At 41.5% G+C, this 25,212-nt stretch overlaps 1 protein-coding gene across 2 annotated transcripts in view; it reads right to left on the bottom strand.

The window, feature by feature from the left end:
• DACH2 (dachshund family transcription factor 2) overlaps positions 1 to 25,212 on the bottom strand; it is a 241,850-nt gene that overhangs the window by 116,668 nt on the left and 99,970 nt on the right. For both annotated transcript variants that reach the window (XM_059859504.1, XM_059859503.1), the window contains exon 2: positions 6,609 to 6,724. In XM_059859504.1, the coding sequence (XP_059715487.1) occupies positions 6,609 to 6,724 (116 nt within the window). The remainder of the gene's footprint in view (positions 1 to 6,608; positions 6,725 to 25,212) is intronic.

Below are 25,212 nucleotides of genomic sequence, written 5' to 3'. Positions count from 1 at the left end.
TGTGACTTCAAGGCACTTCTTAACAATAACTTAAAGGAGTTAAAAAAGGCTTCAAAGTCAGCTGAAGACAAGAGAGAGAGAGAAGCAGAGAGGCCTGATGATCACTCCTGACCTGAGTGCCATGGACAGGAGACTGCCAGGAAAGCTGCTGGAGAAGAATGCCGTGGGTGCCAGAAACAGAGATGAAAACTCACTGGTTTTGCTACGTCTGTGACACCCCAGCCAGCTTTTTCAAATGCTTCCCTTCCACCTGCAAATCAAGGCAAGCTCAGTGCAGCCCTACCCTGAGTGTCAAGATGATACAGACTTAATTCTCTCAGTGTGACCACCCTGACTGAACTTTGCTTTCCTTAAAGATGTAGGAACTCAGAAATATTAATTTTCGAAAACAATTTTTACAAATGCATAAAAATCGAAGTACATTGCTGAGTTTCACACTTCTTGGACAGTAATTAGTAGCTGAGGCTAAGTGTAAATTAAATTTACAACAAGGTTAACCATTCAGCAAAATCTCAACAGCTTTAGCTATTCATTTGTCAGAAACATAATGTCCCACCCGACAGAGCAGACACTGAAAATGGATCCTTAAAGAAAGATAGTATTAAAAGAGAAAAGGAAAGAGAGGAACTGAGTGACTCACAGTCACCAAGTATAGTTCTCAGATTATCAGAACTCTAGTGAATGGCTGTATTAAAAGAGTAATGATATGATCCTGCATTCCTCATTCACTCCAATTCAGGCTCCCTTCAGCACAGAAATCTGCTGGCATGAGATGGGTGGTACTCAATCATGCTGCACACATGGTCTTTAATTTTAAAATCCAGTTAAATAGATGTTCTAACATCATTTTTTATCTAAGAACATTTCATGATAAAATGAAAGAGCGCACATGTAACTTATTTGTCAGCTCTACTGAGCAGTGGATAACTTTCCTATGTAACTCACACCAGCTTTCATTTCCCAAATCTATCTGCATTCATTATGACAGTAAAAATGAAGAGTTGCTAAAGAGACGTATGCATTTTTATTATTGTTTGAAAAAATAGATCTTTCCACAGTCCTTTGAGCTTCTGAGTGTGTGATTTGTATAAAATATTTCTCATTTTGGGGACAGAGCAGATGGAGTGCAGGGCACTGTGGGATATGCCATTTATCACAATGACAGTGCGTAGGTAGCACTGATCCTCTCACCACAGGGGGAAGCTCGAGCTGCAAATGTGGAGCAGCATTAAAAGCCCGACGAGTGGAGTTTGGCAACACTTGTACTACTCATTAACTTAATCATATTAATTTATTAGCCATATATATCAAAGTAATTCACTACTGAATTGTCACCAAGAACAATTTATAAACTGTTAACGTTCCCCATAGGCAGAGGAGTGTTGTGGCATCCTTAATCAGCGTGTTTGCCTTTGATTAAAAATAATAATTTCTACCAAGCCAGGTAATGCCAACAGTGACAAAGTTCTGCATATGTTTCTCATTATAAATGGAACTTTCAAATGTCACGTATGACAACAGAAAAAAAAGAATTAAAAAAACCCAAAGAAAAAAAGAGTAATTGTAAACAGCGAAATGAGCCACAGAAATGGGATGTAAACACACAGAAATGTTCAGTTAAATTAACGAGTCAGGAAAGGGTCTGTGGGATTGCTGGCAGCAGGAGCTGCCACGGGCTGTGCTGGCTGATCTGTGCCCACCTTGACAAACACTACTGGGCACCAGAGAGCCCAAAAGCCTCCAGGCTCCTTCACTGCTCTAACACAGACATACCACATCAAAATGCCCAAAGACTGCAGCAAATCCTGTTCTATCCTCCTCCCTTTGCTGTGTAAAGACTGAGTGGCTGCTGCTGTTGCTGCTGAAGGAACACAAGAAGTTACCAGATCCTGTGAGCTGCTCTGTTTGAGTCCCACAATGATGTGACTTGGTGCAGCTATTAAAATATTAACTCCACTGAATTATTAATTACCTGAAACTATTAAGTTCACAACAGATTCTTTAAACTATTAATAAGACAAAACTGTTCTGAAAAAAGTATTTGTATCTGTACAAATGAGTCAATATTTTAAACACTGCATTCTTAAAAACTCTAGACAGTGTCTACTTTAACTGCTTATGAAATAAAAGAAGAATCATTTTAAGAGGGGTGAAACTAATGTAGCAAATAATGAAAACAGCAGTTTATCTTACACATTGGAAATGCAGGTGGTTTGCTTCTGTCTGGATACCCACTTGAAAATGCCTTTATTTCCTCTTCTCACTTGTTTCCCGACCAGCCAGGCCTCCTGCCATCCCTGTGCTGAGCCCTCAGCAGCTCCCAGCCCTAAATCCTCACTGTGATCCCTCTGCTGACCCCCCAGCCCAAAATCCTCACTGTGATCCCTCTGCTGACCCCCCAGCCCAAAATCCTCACTGTGATCCCTCTGCTGACCCCCCAGCCCTAAATCCTCACTGTGATCCCTCTGCTGACCCCCCAGCCCTAAATCCTCACTGTGATCCCTCTGCTGACCCCCCAGCCCTAAATCCTCACTGTGATCCCCCTGCTGACCCCCCAGCTGTGCCCTGCCAGCCCTGCCAGGCTGCCACAGCTGGGCAGCACAGCCCAGAAAAGGCCAACAGGGATATTCCAAACAGGCTCGTGCTCATCACCCTGACCCTCCCAGGACTGCCAGCTCCAGCTGCAGGACACAGCCCCTGGGCATTCACAGAGATCCCACCCTACTGCCCCCAAAACTTCCCCACACAGCTGCTGAGTGCCCTGGACCACCATCTCACAAAGTTCTAGAGACAGGATCCTTTCCTCCATGAGCCATCCTCTCCAATACCTTGAAGACAAAATGAAGCAGCCCCCAAAGTGTTTTTTATTGAAATAATAGCAGCCATTCTGCAGACTGAGCCAAGAAAAATTGCCACGAAGGCAGAGTGGTTTTCTAACCTTTTCTGAGGACAGCCCAAATGAGGGGTAGGAGGACTCTCAACCACTCTTTCAGCTTCATTCCATATGAACAGTTTGCTGAACCATTGGCTTCAGTCATGGAACAGATTTCAGCTTCCCTCCACACAACAAACTAATGCTTCAGACCCCAAAACTTCCTTGAGAATCTATTCCACAGCTAAGTCCCAGCTGTCTTGTTAAGATACACTGATGATAAAGACTTGTACATTAACAGGAGATAAAGCCTTTTTTTTGTTCATGTCACTTCATCCCACGGCATTGTTTGAAGGACTGAGCCTTTGATGACCATCCCTCTGTGACACACGGGATTTTAGCTCTGCCCTCACAGCAGGCAGGGGCACCACGCTGATCCCCACATTTCCTACACCAATACAAAAAGGAAAACACTTTCTCCTAAGTTAACATAAACTGCACAGTGCTTACTCCAGGATGCAGCCAGGGCAGCGTTCCTGGGCTGCCTCCTCAGCCCTCCCCAGGGGTGGCCATCCCACACACACCACCTCATCCTTCTCAGGCACAGCACTAACCCAGAGGTAACCCAAATATTCCCATTCCCCCGTGGTGGAAAGTACCTCCAAACATTTCAAAAGGTCAAGGCTTCACTTGCAGCTCCTTCACAAGTGACTTAGGTCTAAGAGTAGATGGAGCTGGCTGTGCCAAGAGGTCAAAAAAATCCCCTCCGCACTGGGAAATGCAGTGTGCCTAATTTAACTACCTGTTTATTATGTGAAAATGACCATGTAAACCGAGCTGACACAAACCAAATGGGTGATGAAAATAACAGCACATTTCAAGGAGTGGAAACACAGATGGCTCGTCTGAGTCTGCAGGAAGTTACCAATCATCACTGTGTAATACCCCCTCCAGACAGAGCTGCCAGCTCTGCAGCCACAACTCGAGACCCATCCATCTAAGCAAGAGCCAGCCCGGACACCACTGCCTCCCCTCCACCTTGACAGCAGCCTGGAGAGGGGGTAAAAATGAAAAAATGCAGTGCTGGATGAATCATGCTGCATTTGCTGATGGGGAGCCTGTTACTAAAATGAAGAAAACAACTAAGCTGGACATAGCAAATGAGGGAGCCACATAAGAGTGATTTTTTTTTTTTTTTAATTAGAATAATGTGGGCAAACTAACATTAACATCTGCATATCTGTGCTGGAGGAACAATGGGCAAGATCAGACACAAGGACTATCAAGGACAAGAAGACATCCAGAGGAAATGCTTCAGGCAATCACACTGCAGTTAGACAGGACAGGTAACCAGAGAAGTCCTCAAGATGTAAAAGCTCTGTCTTGCCTCCCTGTCAGCCTCTGCTCTTCTGGAAGGGATGGATCCAACCCTGCCATGCTGCAAAATCTCCTCAGTCCTGGTCCTGCTCCCCTCCCACAGCCACCCAAACATCCACAGGGGAGCTGGGAGCAGCTTTCATTCCAGTCTGGTGTCCACTGCTTGGACATCTGGAGGAAAAACCTCTGTTCTGTGACAAGTGTTAAAATCCATTTTGTTCTTATTTCAGCCAAAGGAAAGAATCCAATCCCAAAGTACTGCAGGCACCCAGAGCAAGGCACAACCAGAAATCTGAGTGTGAAGAGGTACAGATGGAGCTCATGGGGGCTCCATCCAGAGCCACAACAGCTCAGATCCCCAGGGAGTTTACAAGAGGCTCCTTTGGCACCTTGGCTTGCCCAGCAGCTCCCCCAGCTCTTCCCTGTCCTCTCCTTAGGAACAAGATAAGCCCCACGAGCCCTGGGGAGCTGTGGCCCTGAGTGGCAGGGCTCAGGAGCTGTGGCCCTGAGTGGCAGGGCTCAGGAGCTGTCCTGCTGCTCTTGGGGCCACCTCAGCCACAGGGACCCTCCTTGTGTGCAGCCCTGGTGACACCACCACGCTCTGAAATGGGCATTTCCCACTCCAAGCTGCCCCCAAAGCCCCTCAGCTGCTCCAGGCACTTTGTCTGGGACTCCCCAAGGTTTTCCTGGGGTCAGGGAGGTGGCTGCCCTGACAGACACCCCCCAGACACACCTCCCCCCCTGTGCCAAACACAAGGGATGGAGCCCACTCACACTCCAGGCTCCAGACAACTCCCCACAGCCTGGAAATTCAACTTCATCATCTTCTGCTCAAAGTGTGTGCTACTCAAAATATCTGTGAGACACAGAATGTGTCTGTGGTGCTTCACTGTGCATCCCCAACACGCCACATCCTAAAATATTTCCCAGTTTGAGGCAGCACGGCAGTCTGTGTGATCTGGTGTCCTATTTGCAAACACACACACACAGTGGCAAAGTAACATGGAATATTCTGGATTTCAGAGAAGAATTGATCAATGCAAGAGGCTCTTGTGCTTTCCTGTCTATCAGAAGTAACACGAACAAGAATCCATGGAATTCCTGAGCTGAGAACACAACAGAGAAACTAAAAAACCCCTCATTTATGAAATACAGGAGGGAAATCACAGCTCTGGATCCCTGTCAAACATGAGCAGTGCCTGAAGCTGCAGCAGCCCAACGGTGGCACGTGGCTCTGGCCAAGCCCTTTCATACTCTGCTAAGTGCTCCAGCTGAGGCTGCTGTAAATATTCTTTAGGAATGCTCTTTGCCCCTTCCCCAGGGAAAGCTCCCTGTGACACCCCAGGGGCTGCAGGGGAATTAAAGCTCTCGCTGTGTCCCTGGGCTGCAGTGCACAGGTTCTGATCTGTGAGATCAGGAGAGGTGGCACTCCACTCCCAGCAAGGATCTTTTTAATTCTGCTTTTCCTGTTACATATTCTACCACTTTATGTTCTCCTAAAAACTTCACTAGGTTTGGTTATTAGGGAGTTACAGTTGATTTAGGCTGGACTTTGACAGCAATCCTAAAACTGCTAAGCCTGTTGAATATTTAAGCAATTACTTTTATGAATACAGCCTGTGAATACAGCTTTATTATGAAAATCAACTTACCTTTAGCATACAGCAATTAATAAAAAATTAAAACACTCATCAGGATAGCACAAGATTTAATTTAAACTCTATTAATAAATTAATGAAGTGAAATTAAATACTATGCATTAAATTATGTTTATCATTCCACATATTTTCATGCTTGATTTTTCACTTTATGATACTGAAAGCAGATTATTAAAGCACAATGCACTGTGGCAACGTGGACTTATCTGCTTTTCAAGTGTTCCTTCTGTAATTCCTACAAGCATCTCTGTCTCTCCCCAGCAGACATTAATGGGGTTACAATACACCAGGCATTAGCCACGCTGCTCAGATCCCACGAGAACTAAAACACACATGCATTTCAAAGGAAGAAATGCCTCTTACAGGCCTCCCAGACAATAGTTCAGCTTCTCAGGTTGGCTTGAGGTTTTTGGTTTGTTTTTTTTTTTTTTTTGCTTTTACTAAAATAACACATTTAATGGAATTTCCTGTAAGGAAATTACAATTAATAAAGAACTAAATTACAAATCCATTAGATTTCAGTCACTGCAGCAGCAAAATAGAGTTTTCACGAAGGCTCAAAAAAACAAAAATCCAATAACGTAACCTCTGGTAAAGCCTGCAAAAGCCCTGAAGGACAAGGCAGCTAGATCAATATTAGTTTATTTTAACTGCTGTGCAGTATGAAGAGATGAGGCTGATCAGGGGATGGCTTTGATTACCTGTTGGGGAGATAAGCCCTGGAGATAGGAGGCCGGGCACTCCGTGGGGCAGCAGCCGCGCATTCTCCTGGATCGCCACTCCCAGCGAGCGCTTGGGGGGTCTGCCTGGGCGGGAGCTGCTGGCACAAGAGCAGAAAGGGAAACCAGGTTTTCTTGGTGAAATGTTTGCTTCCCACACACAACATCCATTTGCATCAAACACATGAACCATCAGTGATATGAGAAAATAAGTATTAGGAGTTCCTGCCTAGGGAAAAAAAAAAAAAAGGAAAAATCGCTTGGTTGAACAGGGAAGAGCTGCACGGGTGTCACAGGAGGCAGGAGCAAGGTTTTCCATTATCCAAGGATTCCATGACCTCAGAGGGGCTCAGTGGAGGGGGGTTATAGCAGTGACTGCTCCACAGTCTCTGCTATGCACCTGGAACACAGAAAATTACAGGCTGGGATGTCCTGAGGAGATGAGGAGTTGGAACCCTGAATGCAACATCACCTCAAACCTTGCTCTGGACCACAGCAGGTACCTGCCTCCTCCTGAAGGGCAGCATTACCTCAACCCTGAGCTTTGCAAAGCTCACCACTTACCTGCATGGGCTGACTGGTGGGTTTAACTACCACAGATCAAACAAGTGGTAGCCCAGCCTGCCAAAAAACTCACCAGTTTGTGAATTATCAATGCAGATTTTAGTCCAAAATGTCAGAGGCCCCTTCACAGAGTGGTTCCATTGAACTCTTGTTCCCAGCTATCACCTTCACCCCTTACAACTGTGTGTGTACATGTCCCCATCCTCCACTGCCACCATAACACAGATTTACAGGCCAAAAAAACCATTTGAATCGACTCCTCCTCAAGCCATCTAATAAAAATGCAACCTCCTCATGTTTGGAAAAGTATTGCTGCTTCTCTTTGGTCGTAACAGATTTTACTCTGTTGAATAATAGAGCTTTTGACAACACAGAGTGAAACACTGTATAAAATAACTAAGCTGCAACAATGAATGAGGTTTGAATAGAAAGCATTTCCAAAATGACTTCTAGTTCACAAAGAAATTTAAGTTAAACTTCACTCTATCAAGTTACAGTGGCAAAGCCCTCCATCAATGCACGACAAACTCTGCATTTAAATGAAGACAACTTCCAGCAGCACTCCACAGAGGTACCATTAACCTGTTCATTTTTCACACCATGCTAGTGTTATTTTGTTTTACTGTACATCAAAGTAGCACAAAATCATTTTTTTGGTTTACTATTTTATCTCTATAAAACCATTCCCCCCTCTTTTTAGCTTCGGGTTTGTCCATTTTGAATTTCATTTTATTCAGTATTTTTTCCATTTTTCTTTTTGATGCTTTCAGTTGTTTATCATGCTATGATAGCTGTGCAGTAAAGCTTGCTACAGGAACTGCTGGGCTGTAATAATGCAAACCTAAAATAAGAGCATTTGATTTCCAGGGGAAGTTTGATGCACACATGCATTCTCTATTAAAATCACCTGCTGAAATCATCCCCTGCCCAACAGAATTTCTAACAGACAGCGTTAGGTTGATACGTGGGGGTTTTGAACAAGCAGGAATCATTGTTCTTTTGAATTACAGGAGCCTGTAATCCACAGGCATGTGTAAGTGCTTAGCTGGCACTTAACTGTCTCTGAAAAAAACCCTACAAACCAGCTAAAATTAGCAGCTTTCTCCAGTGGAAGAGCTCAATCAACAAAACAACAAAACATTTTCTTGCCGAGCTCAAATACTAACAAATCTTTAGCAGAAAACTCCATATGTTGGTATTAATCTAAGAAAAACACTTTCAAAATGCAACAAACAGCTTTACAAGATTTTAAAAAGACTTTTTAGTCACCATTTGTGTTTTCAGAGGACAAGGAGGAGGGACTGTGGAGTTTCAGCCTTGGTTCTGCAGTTTTTGCCCTGACAGAAGCTCACTTTGATGGCTCTGAGCACCCATGGCCCACAGGTGGAGCAGAACACAGCTTTGGGTGCTTCCACACTTTAATTGACACCTGTGCCTGAGCACTGACCCACATGGAAAGCCCAAGAGATGAAGGAGGAGAAGTTCCCATCAAAAACTTACTCCATTCCCTTCCAGGACCCTGGAAGTATTTATATCCTGTATTTATATCCTCCCTCAGAGAGGCAAGGGAAGTTCCACTGGGAAAACACAGCACTGGGTGTCTCTGGGACTGGGGACTGATGTCTGGTGTCCTCCTGGGGAAGGGGCTGATGGACTGAAGAACAAGAAGTGTCCTTCTAGCCTAGTGAAAGCCCTCTCAGTGAATATTCCTGTAAATCAGGACCTCCAGGGCCCAGATTCAGGGCTGACAGCTGTGACCATGATCATCTGAATGGAATTGTTCCCAGCTGAATCTGTTCAAATAAAACCCAAGTCCTTTGTCTCTAATTTTATCTCAGCTTTAAATGAAAAACCAGAGGCTGCTCCCACCTGACCGTGACACACCTGCAAGGACCTGTCAGGGTCTGCAACGCCAAGTTCTGCAGTTCCCAGTGCCCTGAGTCTGCTTCCCAGCAAGGACAGGAATCCCAGAGCCCCCAGCACTGCAGCAGAACCCTCAGCATTCTCTGGATATTCCCAGAGTTGTGTCACCCAGCTCTAGCTTGGGAGGACAGCAGAACTCACAGAAAGTGATGGATCTGAGTCCAAATGCTTCCACTTTGGGCCACAAACAGATTTTCTGCCATTTCTGTTTAACCCTGACACCAGGAATTTCACAGAGGATACAAATGTCTGCTCAAAGTCTTGGGTTTTTTTTAGTAAGATGTGCACTAAGGACCAGTAGATGTAAGGTTTTTATGGGATTTACTTTCTGCTGGCACCACCACGCCACGGAATGTCACTGTCACTGCTCTGGGTCTCAACACTCCCCCCAAAATCCCTTCTGATCCTCCCTATACCACATTAGAAATCCACCAAATTTCACCTTCACTATTTAAAACGTATGCAACCTCCACATTCAGCCAAAATTGACAATAAAAGCACTGCACAGTAAACCCAAGGCAAGCAGAATTACCATTTGGGGAGAGGAAGACATAATTTGTGATTATGGAAGTATTAGCATATAAATGCTAATAGCATTAGCATATAAATATTAACTTTATTTAATATTATTGCTCATCTTTTTGTCACCCTGCTCTTTTACTGCATTTTCTTTTCACATTTTCCTTTCTCTCATTCAAGAAAGTTACATATTCAAGAAGTGTAGAAAAATCTTTTCCTCACTGGTAACAAAGGACGTATAAACAGGAACAATCCCCTTCAAACAATTTTCAATGCATTTTTTTGAGACTCTAAAAATCTCTACACAAGTTTTGTACTTGCCATCAATAGATCTTTGTAAATGGAAAATTACTCAAATCTGAATTAGATATTAACTCAGAAACTTCCAGTTTATGGGTCTCTTTTAAAAACTTTTTAAAAAACAAAAACTACAGTCCCATGTGAAGACCATGGAGGCTAAAGCAGAAGTACAGTATTGCTTCCCATGTATACCTTCAGGAATCTTATTCTTTTTACTAAATAAAATAACTACTGATTACCATTTGATTGGCATTTCTCAAACCTAAAAACTCCTTGGGTCACCAATAAGTTGAAAGTGAGGATGAGTGGAGGTTTTGGGTTTTTACCTGCATTTGCACCATGGTTATAAAGGCATTACTGTCATCCTCTCCACCTCAGCCCCACAAAATCACTGACTATTGAAAGAGAAAAATGAACTAATCTGAATGTTGTTCATTTTTTAAATTTTGGTTGAAATTAAATTTGTCAGAAATTAAATTACATTTTGAGCAGTATATTTGACAGTTGAAATTTATACAGGAAAATGCTGAGAAATTGTTCATTAATGTCTCTTTTCTTCTTTATTTTCCCCTCCTGTTGAGAGCTAATTTTATTATTTTTTCTTTCAAAGTTTTATGTATTCCCTTGATATCACAAGGATTTTTAATTTGAATCAATACATGAAGTAATAATTTACTTTTGTGATTTTCTTACAGTTACTGATCAGCTCCATCTTTTGTAACTCTATTTTATGCTCATTATAGACAACTGTATTTCACAAAATCCACAAATTCATCAATGCTTTGTAAATGTAATTAATCAGTGGAAATATGCAGCACATCACCACTGATGTATGATAGTGCTCTACTTTTGTGCTTTTAAATATAGGAGATTTACTAGAATCAGAAGAGAATTTGCATATTAATCAAGACAAATAAACATGTGGTGATTTAACTAGGAAACTGTTATTTGGATGACAATTTAATCAGCACAGGTTGAAAGGTCCATCACTGCAGCATCCTGTTTCTGCTAAAATATTGATTGCACTACTGATTTCAGTAATGCTTTATTTTACAGGGCACAAATAACCATGTAATTACTCTTTAATTGAATGGTAATTGCTTGCTGGCAATTATTTGTTAAGTTTTGGAGTGTAATTACTAGGTTATTTGTGTTTTGTGAAATAAAATGTTATGTATTAGTAGCCCAAAATATTTTCTGTATGAATGGTCTGCCAAAACTGGGAAAGTTAGTTATGATGGCAGGAGTTTGACAAATAACACTACAGCACTAAAACTATTATTAAAAGGATCAGATGGACCTTTGAACGCTTTCCCTTTACAAAATTAACATTAGATGTAACATTTGTAAGATAAATGGAGGAATACTGTACCACAGAAGCATGATTTCCTCTGGGGTCTAGTCCACCATTTAGCATAATTTATCCTGATGTTTTGCTTTTCATTCTCTGAGCTTCTTTAGAGGAACTGAAATAGCATCCTACCCTCTGGAGAGCAAAGAATAAACCAAGTAGAAATATATTTCAACAGTACTTCATATTTCTGCAAGTGAAGTGGATTACCAGCAGCACATTATCTTAGCAGCCTATAAACTCTGTAGCCTTGGCAGCTCGCTAGATAACAAGGGAAAGCATTATGTTTTGCAGTGTCAATGAGATATGACACTTTCTGTGATATGTTTATTCCAAGCTGTGATAGATGAGGTACCCAATACTTTGATCGTTAAGATTTGAATTTTACTTCTACACTTTTTCATTTTTGTCATCAACTATTTATGAATTGGCAGGAGGCAGCCTCGCCAGGACTGCTGATTTTGGGGTTTTTTTTTTCAAAAGAGATCCAGTTAATAAATTAATTATTGATTTCATGAGGCTGGAACTATTTGGTACAAAAATATGCTAGTCCTGTGATTTAGGAAGCTCTCATATGTATCACAGATTTCTTCAATAGCAACATATTTTATTAGGCTTAAAGGAGAAATACTGAAGTACTGTGTGACACGCTGTGTAAATTGCCCTGCTAATAGTGGCAGTAAGTGGTGCAAGTGCTCAGACGTAAATAAAAAAGAAAAACACAACAAAAATAACACTTAAAAAAGCTAAATAAAACACACACACACCCTCAATCTTAGTTACTTTCCTGAAACTGGCACAGGAACCAGAAATTAAAATTTTTTGTCTCTTCAAAGACCACGAAATACCCCCTAGTGATTGTGCAAGGTACTTTCTGAAGTATTCACCAATAAATGTAACACCCTGATGAGTCAGAATTCTTCCCTGCTACCTTCAGATTTTTAGTTGTAGCAGGGACTCAAAATAATCTCCCCGCTTTGGCATTTATTACAAGGTTTCAAAGATGCCAGGGGTAGTTAAACTCTGCCTGACCTCTCAGTGTTTAAGGAGAGAAGCAAACCCTGACCCCGCAGCAACCTGATTCTGTCTCCTCTCGGCGCTGGCAAACTGATCACTTGTCTGCCCATGGCAGGACATTGGATCACCAGCCACATCAAAGGCAACAGGAGCCAATTCAGCAGCAGGGAAAAAGCCATCCATGCAAAATGGGCAATTAACATTAATCATACATGAAGCTGCTGGAGCTGAGGAGAACCTGGTGCCCATGGCAATGCTCGGGGCAGTGCCCACGCCAGCAGCAGGCACTGCTCACCTGCCAGGGGACACAGGACATGTGCAGAAAGGCTCTGACACTCCAAAACACAACCTCCCTGGTGCCTCAGGTTTTAGATTTTATATTTTTCAGAGTCTGTGCTGCTTTAGTGTGTACACTGCTTTAGTCTGAACTTCTTGTTAGGGGATGGTGAGCTCTGTGCACAGAGCAGGGAGACAAAACAATTCCTGCTCCAGCTGGGCACCAAGGACAAATGATCCCAATCTCAGCCCAGGAGCACAAACCCCGTGGGCTGGAGAGAGAAAAACAAGCAGGGTGGGACTGCCTGGGCTAAAGCTGGGCTGGGACAATGAACTGCAAGGTGCAAATGGAGCAGAGCTGATCCCAGGGAGAGACCCCGTGCCCGGCCGTGCATTTTGGGGCCATTTTGGGTCATCTTGGGTGCAGCCCTGGCTGGGCTCTGGTGCTGCCCAAGGTGCATCCATGGAGGCCTTTCAGTAAATCCCTACTTTATTCTGTAACTGTCCAGTCTCTGTTCTAGGTCAGCCTTCACAAAGCATCATCCCCACCTGATTCTCCAGGGAATTCCTGCAGGAATGTCCAAAGAGAAAACATCAGTGGGAGTTTGTTCTAAAGCATCACAGATCTGAACTTTTCCTGTCACTGTGATTGGTGTTACTGTTAGAAAAAAAACCCACTCCTTAACATCACTGAGATGCTGGGAGCTGGGACTCCAGTGGAATTTATAACTTTAGCAATGGAATGTAGCACATTATCACTGTGTTCATCCTAAAAAATCTCAATTAGTGAAAATCCAGTACTCTACTAAAACTTGACTTGGGGTCTACTGTCAGAAAATTTACTTGAACTTATATTCAATTGCAACGACAGTGGTTCTTACTTTACAAAGTTTAATGGTTTATTTCTGAAATCAGGCATTACAAAGTAAAATTAAAACCAAAAAAGGCTTTTTGGTTAGATGAGATTTAAAACTTTAAATAACTCTTGAATTACTTATGAGTGTGCCTGCAGATGTAACAGTTCCTCAACATTCCTGTTTTCGCTTTTTGCCTGTCAAGTAAGACCACAGGAACAAGGGGGACAACTCACCAAATTCCTGAATTGGGGAGAATCATGGCTGCAGAGAAGCTGGAGGCTGATCCATGTTCCACACTGCCCCAGCTCAATTTAAGGGTGTGGCAGTGAGGAAATGCAAGTGTGACTCCAGCAGATGCAGGGACATACAGAAATTTAACAGAACTGCATGAAGTCAGTAACTGTGGCAGTGAAGGTGCACTGGCACAGATAAAGCACAGTGCATTTAGCCATGGATCACAGCCAGGAGGACAAAGTTCCTGCTGCTGTGTCTTCATTCCCATTGTTCCCACTCTGCCCAGACCAAACCTTGCAGGAGGGGGCCTGTCCAGGCTGGAACTGTGCCACTAACAACACATCCAGACCACAAATTCCAATTACAGCTCTGTTGTCTAAACAATCATCCCCCACGATGTCCAGCTAAACCAAATGTGGAAGTGCCAGAGACAAGGCCAGGCTTATTCTGAGCCTTGCAAAGCTCAGCTCAGCTGCTTGGATGGCTCTGCTTGGATTCTGGATCCAGCCAGGGCTGGCAACCACTGCAGATTACAGCCAATGTTATTATGCAATTTGCATTCTGACGGGTTTTCTTTTTTATCTTTTAAAGTATCTGACCATTCAGCAGGTGGAACCAAGCCACTGAGCAGGTTTTTAGGATTTTTCCACCTGTGAGAGCTCAGCACTGATGTGAGCAGATGATACTGAGATCAGCACAGGGACAGCACAGCTCCATCCCAGCAGCTGATGCTGCCCAAGGCACAGACAGAATCACTGCACACACTCCAGCCCTGTGCAAAGATATGCCAGGACACTGAGGAACCATAAATCCCCTTTCATACAAGTTAATTCAGCCCCAATTTTTTTTAAGAATTACTTTCTTTTTACACATTCATCCACAAATATTTGCACGGAGACTTTCCAAGCAGGGAATCACCATCTATTACAAACATCCATGTCATGTGTCTGAACTGTATCAGCCCCTTCCAAGCTTTATTTTGACCTGTATCTGAATTCAATGCCAATTTAGAGGCATGTATTACAGTAAAAGAGTTTTGAAATACCACTGGTTTCCACTAAGCTCTGTCTCAGTAAGTCTCCATTCAATGAAAGTTGTAAAAAATGTGACTGTTTAAGCCTATTATCTCTGGCCAGAAACCCAAGAGCAAGACCTGACTTATTTACAGCCCTGAGCACCACGTAACCCAGGGGAGCTGATCCCAATTCCCTAACAGGGGTGCATTGTGCTGTGGTGGTGCAGTGCTGTCACAGCAATTTGCAGACTGATGCAATGGGAAACTGCTCTTGCCTTAACTGTTTTTAATCTCTGCATTACAAATTTTGGTGTTTTCACAATCTTGGCAAAGACCCTTCCAAGGATGAAAACAGAAATTCACCTTTCAAAGAATAGTAAATGAAAGAACATAGAACCTCTGCACCTATGTCCATGTTGAAAGGAGGAATTGTTCCCAGGAATGCAAAGGAGCCTCTATGATTAGGTGATTCTGTCCAGGAGAAAATACCTGAGGGCTGAACTGCACTACACAGAAAACACCCTGCAGTTTGCTGCTGGTCCTGGACCAGCATGAAATTAGACAGGCAGTAATGCAGGGACACAAAATCTTGTGTCTGTTGGCATTTCATTGGTTAGCTCCAGGGACAGACAAGTTTATTATTTCTACTGCAAATGTAGAGTAGGAGAAGGATTTTTCAAACAACAAAGCACAAACCTTTAGGACCATGAGAAAATAAAATGGCAGAAGGAAATTTCTGGCAAAATCAACATTAAATTTCGTCTATAAAATCTCCATGTTCTGAAAAGATGCTAATATGAATATTTAAAACCACATTAGTATTATCAGTCATGTGAGGTTTCACCTCCAGGAATGTAGAATTTTTCCCTATTTAGTGGCCATGTATGCACCCACAGAGAAACTCTACCTGATGGGAACTTGGTAACAGCAGACAACTGCAGTGACTGTGAAAGCAAAGCCCACTGAATTCTGACTGTGAATGGGGCCAACCTCAGGGCTGACAGTGAGAGGTGCTTTAGTAAGAATCTGTAACTCTGATCTCAGCTGGGTACCAGAGCCATGGCATCATGAAGATCCCAGCTGATGGTATCTCATTCCTCTGGGTTTCATTCCCTGCCCTAAGAGATTCCAGCATCCCTCTTTCCCTTCTTGGCAATATTCCCTCTGCTCCACCTGTCAGGTTTACCCTTTCTCCCCCAAGGTGGGGTAACAGATATAGGGAATATTTATCCTCAGCTCATAGTAAGCCTCTAATACTACTTGTTTTTCTATCCTTTTCTGACCAAAAGCTTGTCTGCTTTTCCATCAACAGCTACCCCAAGGAACCTTCTCAGCACAGCCACAGATCATTTCCCACTGAGAAACACCATGTCATTTCACAAATGTCCCTCTCACATACCAGTAGGGAAAACTGGAAGAAGCCAACTACAGAAAAAGCAGCTCAGACTACTGAAAAGCAGCATGAGTTATTCCCAAGTGCAGGGATTTCCTGAACTCAAGTATGTTCTGGAGTAGATACAACAGCTGAGCAGACAAGTTGTACCTGCTGTTGATGTCTCTACAAGATTTTCCTTCAGCCCCAAGGGTTTTTGACTCTCCCAAAAATTCCGTGGTGTAACTCCCAGCACCATCCACCCCTGGGCAAACACAGCCCTGCCATGGACTGCCACAGAACCCCCCTCACACCTCACACACCCAGCTCCTGCTCCTCTCTCAAGGGCTTGCTTTAAAAGCTGCTGGAAAAGACTGTAAGAATTCAAGTAAAAGAGTGTTTGTAACCAGATTTCCTGGAGATAAATGAAAGACATACGTTTCCATGGTGGCCAGCCTACTAAATTTTGCAAGCATAAATATTTACCTAGGACTGGGGGGGTGGGGAAATCAGGAAGAAAATCACCATCTAGACCCTTCAAAGTTTAAATACTGGAACACAGAGGTCATTATTTATAACTAGAAATAGAGAACATGTCTTTTCTATGTGTATTTCTATCATGCTATTCATCCCCTCCATATGCATTCTATTATTACCATTCTTCCACCAGAAAGTAATTTCTATGGCACTTGCTCACTGTATGCATTCATTTTCTTTAGGCTTTCTTGTGGCTATTGATTTCCTGCTTTGTTGAAGTGCTTTGTTTCTTTCACAGCAGGCTATCCATTTTAAAACAGTTGTTCAACAAATAAAAAAATTACGTTCTAAAATTAAATTAGTTTTATCTTCCTTCATTTTTATCTGAGTTAAATGCAAGTGACACACTTCCCCTAAAAAAAAAGGAAATATTTAATGCCTCCCAGCACGCAAACAAGTAAATAAGTAAAATTTTCTTCTCTAATAAGACATATTTATTTTTATAATTGGAAACATGAAAGAAAAGGTGTATTATAAATAAAGCCTCTTTTGTACTCTTATGTTGTAATCACTGCTGTGGCCTGTGGTTTAACATCAACAAAAGAGGATAATCTGGTCCAGAGCCAAATTCATTTAAGTCCTATCTTACCAGGCTGGAAGTTGCTAAAAGAAGCCTTTTTTTTCTTTCAATGCAAGTGGCTCATGCTCTAACGTGACCAAGTTTGCTGTCCCCCCTCACCAGACCAGTCCAAGATACTCAGATTTCAGACAACAAGGAATACAACTACTACTCAATTGCAAAACCAAGGGAAACAGAGCTTTTGCAGAAGGTGACACTTGTGACCTGCAGCATCTTGTTTGGATGCTGTTTGTTCAACAAGGGCAAACTCCAGAGTTCTGTGCTTCTCTGCTCCCTCAATCCTGCAATGTCCTTATTAACTAACTTGGGTGAACTGCAGGGACAAAAAACTAGGGAAGCAGATATTCTATTCTATTCTATTTATTATATCAGAATTTTTGTCATATTTCTTGCTAAAAGCATATTATCAAGTGCCAATTATTAGGGTACCAGAAGCCCCTCTGTATTTTCTTTCTCCATGTAACAGACCCTTGTTGAATGGCAGGAATTTTGCTGTTCTCTCCTCTTCCTCACCACCATGTCTTCAATCAAAAACCTTGCCAAATACTGCTCAGATATGAGAATTATTCCCAAAAGCAATGGGCCTCATGTTCTTGATCCAGGTATTGAAGTAAAAATTATAAAACACCTCCCATACTGAATGTATTATTCTATTTAGGGAGGGACATTTTAGTGAAGGAAGATGTATCCAATCAGCTGATCCAAGATGCTTGGATGCATTTCCATCAGGCAGACGTGTGGGAGCTCATATTTCATGGCCAAATTAGCAGAAGGACAAGTACCAGAACAGCTGAAGGTCCAGGTGCACCTTTGGGAGGGGGCAGGCATCATCTCAAATTGATTTTGTGACAAATCAAAACCACTCAGAACTTTCTTTTTAGGCTAAAGCCATGTGAGGAGGGGAGAAAAACAATGATAAACACCTGAAAGGTGTAAAGCAATGATCTGCACCCTCTCATACACCTGGGAACCCTGCACACCACTCATCTGCTTGCATCCAGCCCTCAGTGTCAGCTCTGCAGGTAATTCAGGGTTGCAGGAAACAAGCACCAGCTCTGGGAACTCAATACTCAACAAAAGCTGCTGCCTATCTGTTATTTAGGCAAAAACCACTCATCCTGGGAACCAACCCTGCTCCAGGGCCAGGACAGGGCCATGAGCAGGAGGAAGGGTCAGGGCTGTGAATCTTTCCTGGCAGTGTCTGCCCCTTCCTGACCCATTATCCCACTGAAGGACCTGACTTCAAACTCACTGGGCTGGGTGAGGTTTAACTGACCAGGGAGAAAGTGATGCTGTTGTGACATGGGAACAGCTGATACTGAAACAAATCAGTTAACTGAGTTTTTTGTCAAGCACAGATACACAAAAAGCCAAACCCATTCACTGGAGGAAGAGCTTCCTATCACCACGTGCTCTGGATCCCTGAAACACGAGGGATCACAGCCATCCTGTTTGGTATTTACCACCCTTTTAAATATCAACAATCCTCAGACCTCAGCCGTGAGCACCAGAGCTGTGTCATTTATCCTTGCAGTAAATAAGGAACAGCAATAAATAAATAAATGCTGCTGCTACTACTACTACTACTAATAATAATTTCATCCCTAGAGTAAAAAGTATTTTCTAGAGATCAATGTCACTAGAGAGAGAGGGAAATACAGATCTTACCAGGTGGAAATCACCCTGAGCTGTAGGGAGACGTCCTAATCCTGAATCCCCAGCATTTGCCACTTAGTTTTGAAATCAAACCAATCATAATTACAATATTTGTACCCTATCCCAGAGCTTGGATCCCTCACACAGTCCAAGACCATCTACAAAGATGGTACTTTAGAAACATTTTCAGATGGATAAACTTTAGTGTCCAGAGATCACCCCCTCCTAATCCCCTGCTTAGTAACTGGTGGTTAAGTTTATGATCACAGGAGGAAAAAAAAAGAGCTTTATAAGCATGCAGCCTAACTTTTAAAAGGAAATAGGCTTTGAAAAAGTTTGCAGGATATAGGAAATGAAACGAAAAAATGTTTTCATTCAGTTTCCTGTTTAGATGTATGGATAGATTTGACTTCAAATAGATGAGCCACACAGAAGTTTAGTTTATAAGGGTCAGATGGTAACAGTTTCTGTTTAATCCTCAATTTACATTAACTTTCAGGAAAATTAATGATTTTAAACAGGCATCAAAGTGAGGCTGTTTTTTTCATTTCTCTAAGTTTGCTGGAGGAACAATTGTTTCCTTTATCTGTCTTCCAGAAAGTTGGTGATTGTGTTTAAGTTAAACTGCTCATTTAGCCTTCAGGCACAGCATATTATGAGTTGTTTTGCAGTGAACATTAGCCCCTTACGAGTGCAAACTCCCTGACAGCTCTCTCAGATTCTTGAGCTTACTCGAGCATTTCACAAAACCACTCTTCACAACTGCACACTTTATAATTTACACATTAAACCAGCAGGTTTTCAACCTCAGGTCTGTTGCCAAGAATAATCCTTCAAAACTCTTTTATCTTTTTGTAAGAACATAATTATAAATGTGCAATTAACAGCCAAAGAAAGGTCTTAAGAAAACTCTTAGAGCAATATTGCCTGTTTTAATGCCTCAACCAGATGGTGGTTTAAAGAAAGCCATTTAAAGAAAATAAATAAAAAGTCTCATTTTTCAGTCGGCAATGATATGTCAAGTGTAAAATGTGAGATATTCAAGCCACAGTGCCACGGGTCTGTCTAATCACCAGAAGTGCTCTTAATTCTTTTGTTTTGCTGCTGGACAGACCAAGCAGTTGTAAACATCATTACTGATATGCATCAGTACAAAAGCACAGGGACCAGAGGCAAAAGGAATTATTTGTTGCATTTTTTCCATGAGCGGAGCCCATCCAGTGACTGATTTTCCCCAAGGATGAATAATATGCTCATTTTTGTCTTTTGTTACAACCTGAATTTGTACAGTCTAATCCTGAAGTCTTTTCCTCTAAAAATACAGGTGCTTCCCTTTTACTAATTAAACATGAGTACTGGGTAATTGTTGACATTCTCAAGTTGGAATAATCACCTTGGACTAAATGGGTGACAGAAATTCCAGCTTAGCCTTATTCCAGATAACACTCAGATAGTTTTTAAAGCTGTAGAGAAATGACACAAGAAGACTTTCCCATTTGAAAACAACCCAGCTGCATTATTTTACAGCCAGGCCATAGTGCCATAAAATATCTGCTTGGAACTAATTAACTTGGGAGAATTATCAAATGCATCACCCAGTAAACTGACTGATTTGACAATAAATTCAACTGCTCAACTTAATTCTACAGTGATGGACATCTGGCCTGCTCTTGTTCAGATAATTCAATGTGTACCAATATTAACAATTTCTATCATTTTAGATATACATTTCTTTCCTTGAAATTTAACAGCTTCAGAGTGTTGAGGTATTTTTGAAAAATTCAGAAGAGAAATTTCCTCAGTGTCATTAGGAGCAAATAATTTGGCATTATCAGTGATACGAAAAACAAAATCAGACTTGCACAATTTCAAGAGAGGGATAAAGAGAGATAAATATGAACAAATTAAAGGCAACAAAGCCTTTCACTGTACCCCATGTGCCACACCATACAGCAGAGTATGCTGGAACACAGGGAATTTCTGTAGGGCACAGTTACAGCCTCTGGGCCCCCCACATTTCTGGGGGGGTTTCTATAATTTCCTTGCACAACAACCCCACAGAATTATTTCCCCAGCATCATTTTGGTTGTCTTTTAAAAAGCAGAGACATTTAAATAACTACAGCCAGAAACTTCACCTTGCACTGCACTGAAATGAGGGGGCAGCTTCAGCTCTGGATCAACAATACATTGAAACAGTCCCATCACCTCAGTGCAAAATTTCCAGCTGCTCAAGTAATTGTTTCTAAGTAGTATTTTTAACTAACAATTTTGCTTTTTATTAAAAACAAACAAAAATCAAAACTTGAGTTCAAGCAATGTAATTAGTTTCCAGGTCAATGACTTGTTTTCCCTTAATTTTAAAAATAGCTTTTATTGGAAAAAAAAAAAAAAAAAAAAACAAAAAAAAAAAAAAACACTTTCAAGGAGCACAGATAAGGAAGCATGAAAATCTGTTCTGTGTTCATTTCCAGTCTAGGTAGGTCCAGTAATTACTGACCTGGAGAAAGAGCTTCTGCTTCTGATAAATACTTAAACAACCATAAAAAGAATGATCTTAGGCTGATGGCAGCACGGGGTGGTGTTGCCAGTATGTAAAATAAAATCTTTTTAGAAAGGGACTTGCAGATTTAATTGATATATGGGAGGAAAAGAAGATGCAGTACATTTGGACCCTAATTTAATGGGAAATATCAGCTAACAGAGTGCCTTGGTCTAATAAAAGATGAGTATGAATGTGAGCACTCATGGACTGAAACAGCAAATTATGGTATAGAGAGGAGCTACCTTGAAAAATCAGCAATAAAGTGATTTGGCTCTAACTCTAATATCTTCATAAACATTCAGAAAAGAAAGCACAAAGTTTAAAACAGCACAAAGAGGAGACTGCATCTACAGGAGAGGGGAAAGATTACAAAACCCTTCAGTGAGATCTGAGTGAATAAAAGCAGCTTAAAAATTAATTCAATTTTTTCAAAAAGCAAAATTAATGAAGTGTGAAAAACAATGAAAATTTAGCCCTCCAAAAGAGAGGCAACATCTGCAATGTTAATATGCTGAGAGACATGTAGGTGTTATAAAAGACTGCAAATTAGGCAGATGTGATAAAACAAGGAAAATATCCAACTTTTTTGCTGGGCTGCAGCCTGGAAGCATCACATCAGGAAAGGCAGAAATTGCCCAAACTCATCTGCTTCTGCATGGCTGTACCTGGAACTGCACATGGATTCCTAAAGCACCCAATGACAAGGAAGATATTCCCAAGCTAGAGGGAATTGAAAGCACTGCAGTCAGAGTGATTAAGCTGTAAGAATGGGCTGATCTCAAATGAAATATTAAGATCTACATCACTGGATTCTGCGTGGCAAACAGCAGATGTGAAAGGAATGCTCCACATAAAACACATCTAAGCAGATCTCTGCATGTACAGCAAAACCAGCACAACTTTCTCCCTGAAATGGCACCAGAGGGATCAACTACTTTTAAATGTGAAATGGTAAAAAGGCACAGAATTCCTCAGCCCCTGTGGATTACCTGTGGGGCAGAGCTGGGACAGCAAAATAACCAGGCAAGATTTCACTGCCCTGATTGCACAGCGTGCACACCCACCAGCCTTTGCAGAGATTTCCCCACTCCACCCTTCACTCTTTGGGATTATTTCTGAACACCCAGAGAGGTATTTGAGGTTTCAGACACAGGGCAGAGCTCTGTGCAGGAACACCATTTGGTGTGACACCTTGGCTCCCTGTGAGAACAGCTATCCTGCAGCACTTCCAGCTTCCTCCTGCAGCCCTGCTCACTGCTGCTTCCCAGCTTTAATTGCACAGCTTTTCCTTAAGCAAATATTAACGACAGAACAAACTCCTCAGCTAACTGCAAAGGTTATTTTCCAGTGATACTTAAAAGAGCCCAGTTATTCCACAGCATTATTCAACCATGACTAATTGACATTAGAAGAAGTGCAAAGTACATAACTTGATTCTTTCTCAAATACAACCAAAGACATTTCTTTTCAAACCACACAAAATCTGTCTGGGTTGAGATTCTGCTTAGGCTGCAGAGCTGAAATCTCAAAGGAAAATGTACAAGAACATTTTTCCAGTAATTCCTTGTAAGCCTGATTTCTTTTCCATAAAATCTCAAAGTCTGGCACCAGGTGAGCATGTTCTCACTGTTTATTTACTCATTGATTTTTATTATTATTGGATGTAGAAATTTCCTGGGAAAAACAAAATTAAAATAATGAAGCTTTAAAACTATTTTTCCAATTTTCATTTCTTAAAACATGCTTTCCTAATGAACTAAAATGGACTTCCCTTTTAATACTGCATTTTAGGATTTCCACATTTGGATTACAGGATAATCCATACTTGGATTTCCCTTTTTAATATTGGGATATTTAATGTGCTAATTTATAACTCTCTATTAGTGATAACAGCTACTCTGCACAGTGTAAAAACGATTGGAAATTACTCAAATTTAAATTTCTTAATAACTGTGCATTCCCAAGTCAGTTCAAAACAAATTGGGTGCAGTCACACACTTCAAAGAGCATTTCCCTCCTGTTATGGACAGTTCCTGCTATCCCTGGGAATCCCTGGGCATCCATTCTAACATTCCAGCCAAAAAGTGCACAATGACTTATGTGCACATTAAAGTCCAGAAAACCTCTGCCACCCATTATGAGCATTTGTGTTTTCAGTAAAGACCTTCAGATCTGTCAGACTTCCCTAGAGTCTAAAATTTATATTAATTGTCAGGATTCAATTGCAGATTTCCCAAAGCAGGTTTCCCTTACCCAAACTTAAAACTGAGCAAAATTAAAAAGAGAATCAACATGAAGTTTTCCAGAAAAAAATGCACTAACCTGTTCAATTTCTACATTTGAATTTTACCTTGATATTTTACAATTCTATATTTATATATATAAATTTTCCATCAACAGCCTTTACGTGTTTTAGAGTTATTTTTAACTTGACTTTTTCAATCTCATGATGTAAAACAGCTCTTGATCACGAGCAACATAAAATAAAAAATGCTCAGAAATAAATGACATTCACTGCCATGCTTTAATCTATACACCAATTTTTACTGGAATTTTCAAGTTTTAAAGGCTGCAGTTTTAAATGCAGCCATAATGACAGGAAGCATTCATTTAATAGCAATGGGTCAATATAATTATAAAAGGCAGTAATAAGATATTTTGTAAGCATTATCCATCAGTGCCCAAATGAAGGAGATTTAAAGATGCACAGAAAAGACCCTGCCTTCACATATTCCCACAGATCTGCCCATGTCAGGTAGATATTGTGAAATATAAAAGGCCCACAAGGGTGCAAAAATGTGGTCACCTACAGAAGAGTTCTGCCAATACAAAAACCCCAGTGAAAACATATTAAAAAAGGCTTAGACTTAGATGTTGCCTCACTCAAGGAGAATATTTCTCAAACTCCTAGTGCACTTCTGGTCCCTTATTCAGGTGATGGGTTTTCCTCTGCTTTTTTTTTTTGTTCCTCTTTAACCCAGAAGTGTTTCCCTGCTGAACCTCAGAATCTCTCCTGATTTATCCACCCTACAACCCTACTTGAATCAACTCTTAGTCCTTACTCTCAACAATAAAAAAGCACCATACCTCGAGATTTCATTTACTTTCTGGCATTAAAAAACACTGGATTACAGCAACTCTAAGTTTGTTCTTTCATGTGCTGTCCCTGTTTATGCAACAGCCAAGACTGAGTGGGCAGCTCCAATCCTGATAACCAACCACCCTCCCAACTGCCAGCATGGACAGGAACACGACAGGAACAGCTCACCAGGGCTGTGGTTAAGGACTTGCACCAAAAACAACTGAAAAAGGCAGCCTGATTTGTGTGTTGTATTCACCAGTGTGACCTATTCTGCAACTGTATTACAGCAGGAGCAAGCATTTAAATCAAGATAGATAAAAATGAAATCGTTTGCAACTAAAAGCTTATGAAACACAAGGCTCAAAATCCATTTCCTTCCACATTTATGTTTTAATCAACATCTACCCCAACTGCTCAATATTTCCCAATGATTTGCCTCTAGAATAAACCCCAAGTCTCTGGTCTTGTCCTCACATTGACCAAATCTATCCTACAGCCTCAAGTCTGTTCTCCCACCACTGGGAAATTTCTCATCCATGCTGCTTTCCCTGGGCCAGTATTATGGTATCAAATACATAAATGAAGTAAAGAATGACCCAGAAGACAGGAGGAAATGAAGCTTCTGCCCCTTCCTCTCACTACTTCTCCCCCTGGATAGAAAGAGTCAGCTTTGAGCCCTTCCCACCATCCCAGAGGTTCTCCCAGATGGGAGCTGATGGAAAATTGGAGATCCTTGCTCTGCCCTTAAATGTCCTCTGT

Source organism: Haemorhous mexicanus, chromosome 14 (genome assembly GCF_027477595.1).
Source record: "Haemorhous mexicanus isolate bHaeMex1 chromosome 14, bHaeMex1.pri, whole genome shotgun sequence".
NCBI lineage: Eukaryota > Metazoa > Chordata > Aves > Passeriformes > Fringillidae > Haemorhous > Haemorhous mexicanus.
This window is presented reverse-complemented; position numbering and strand designations above follow the sequence as displayed.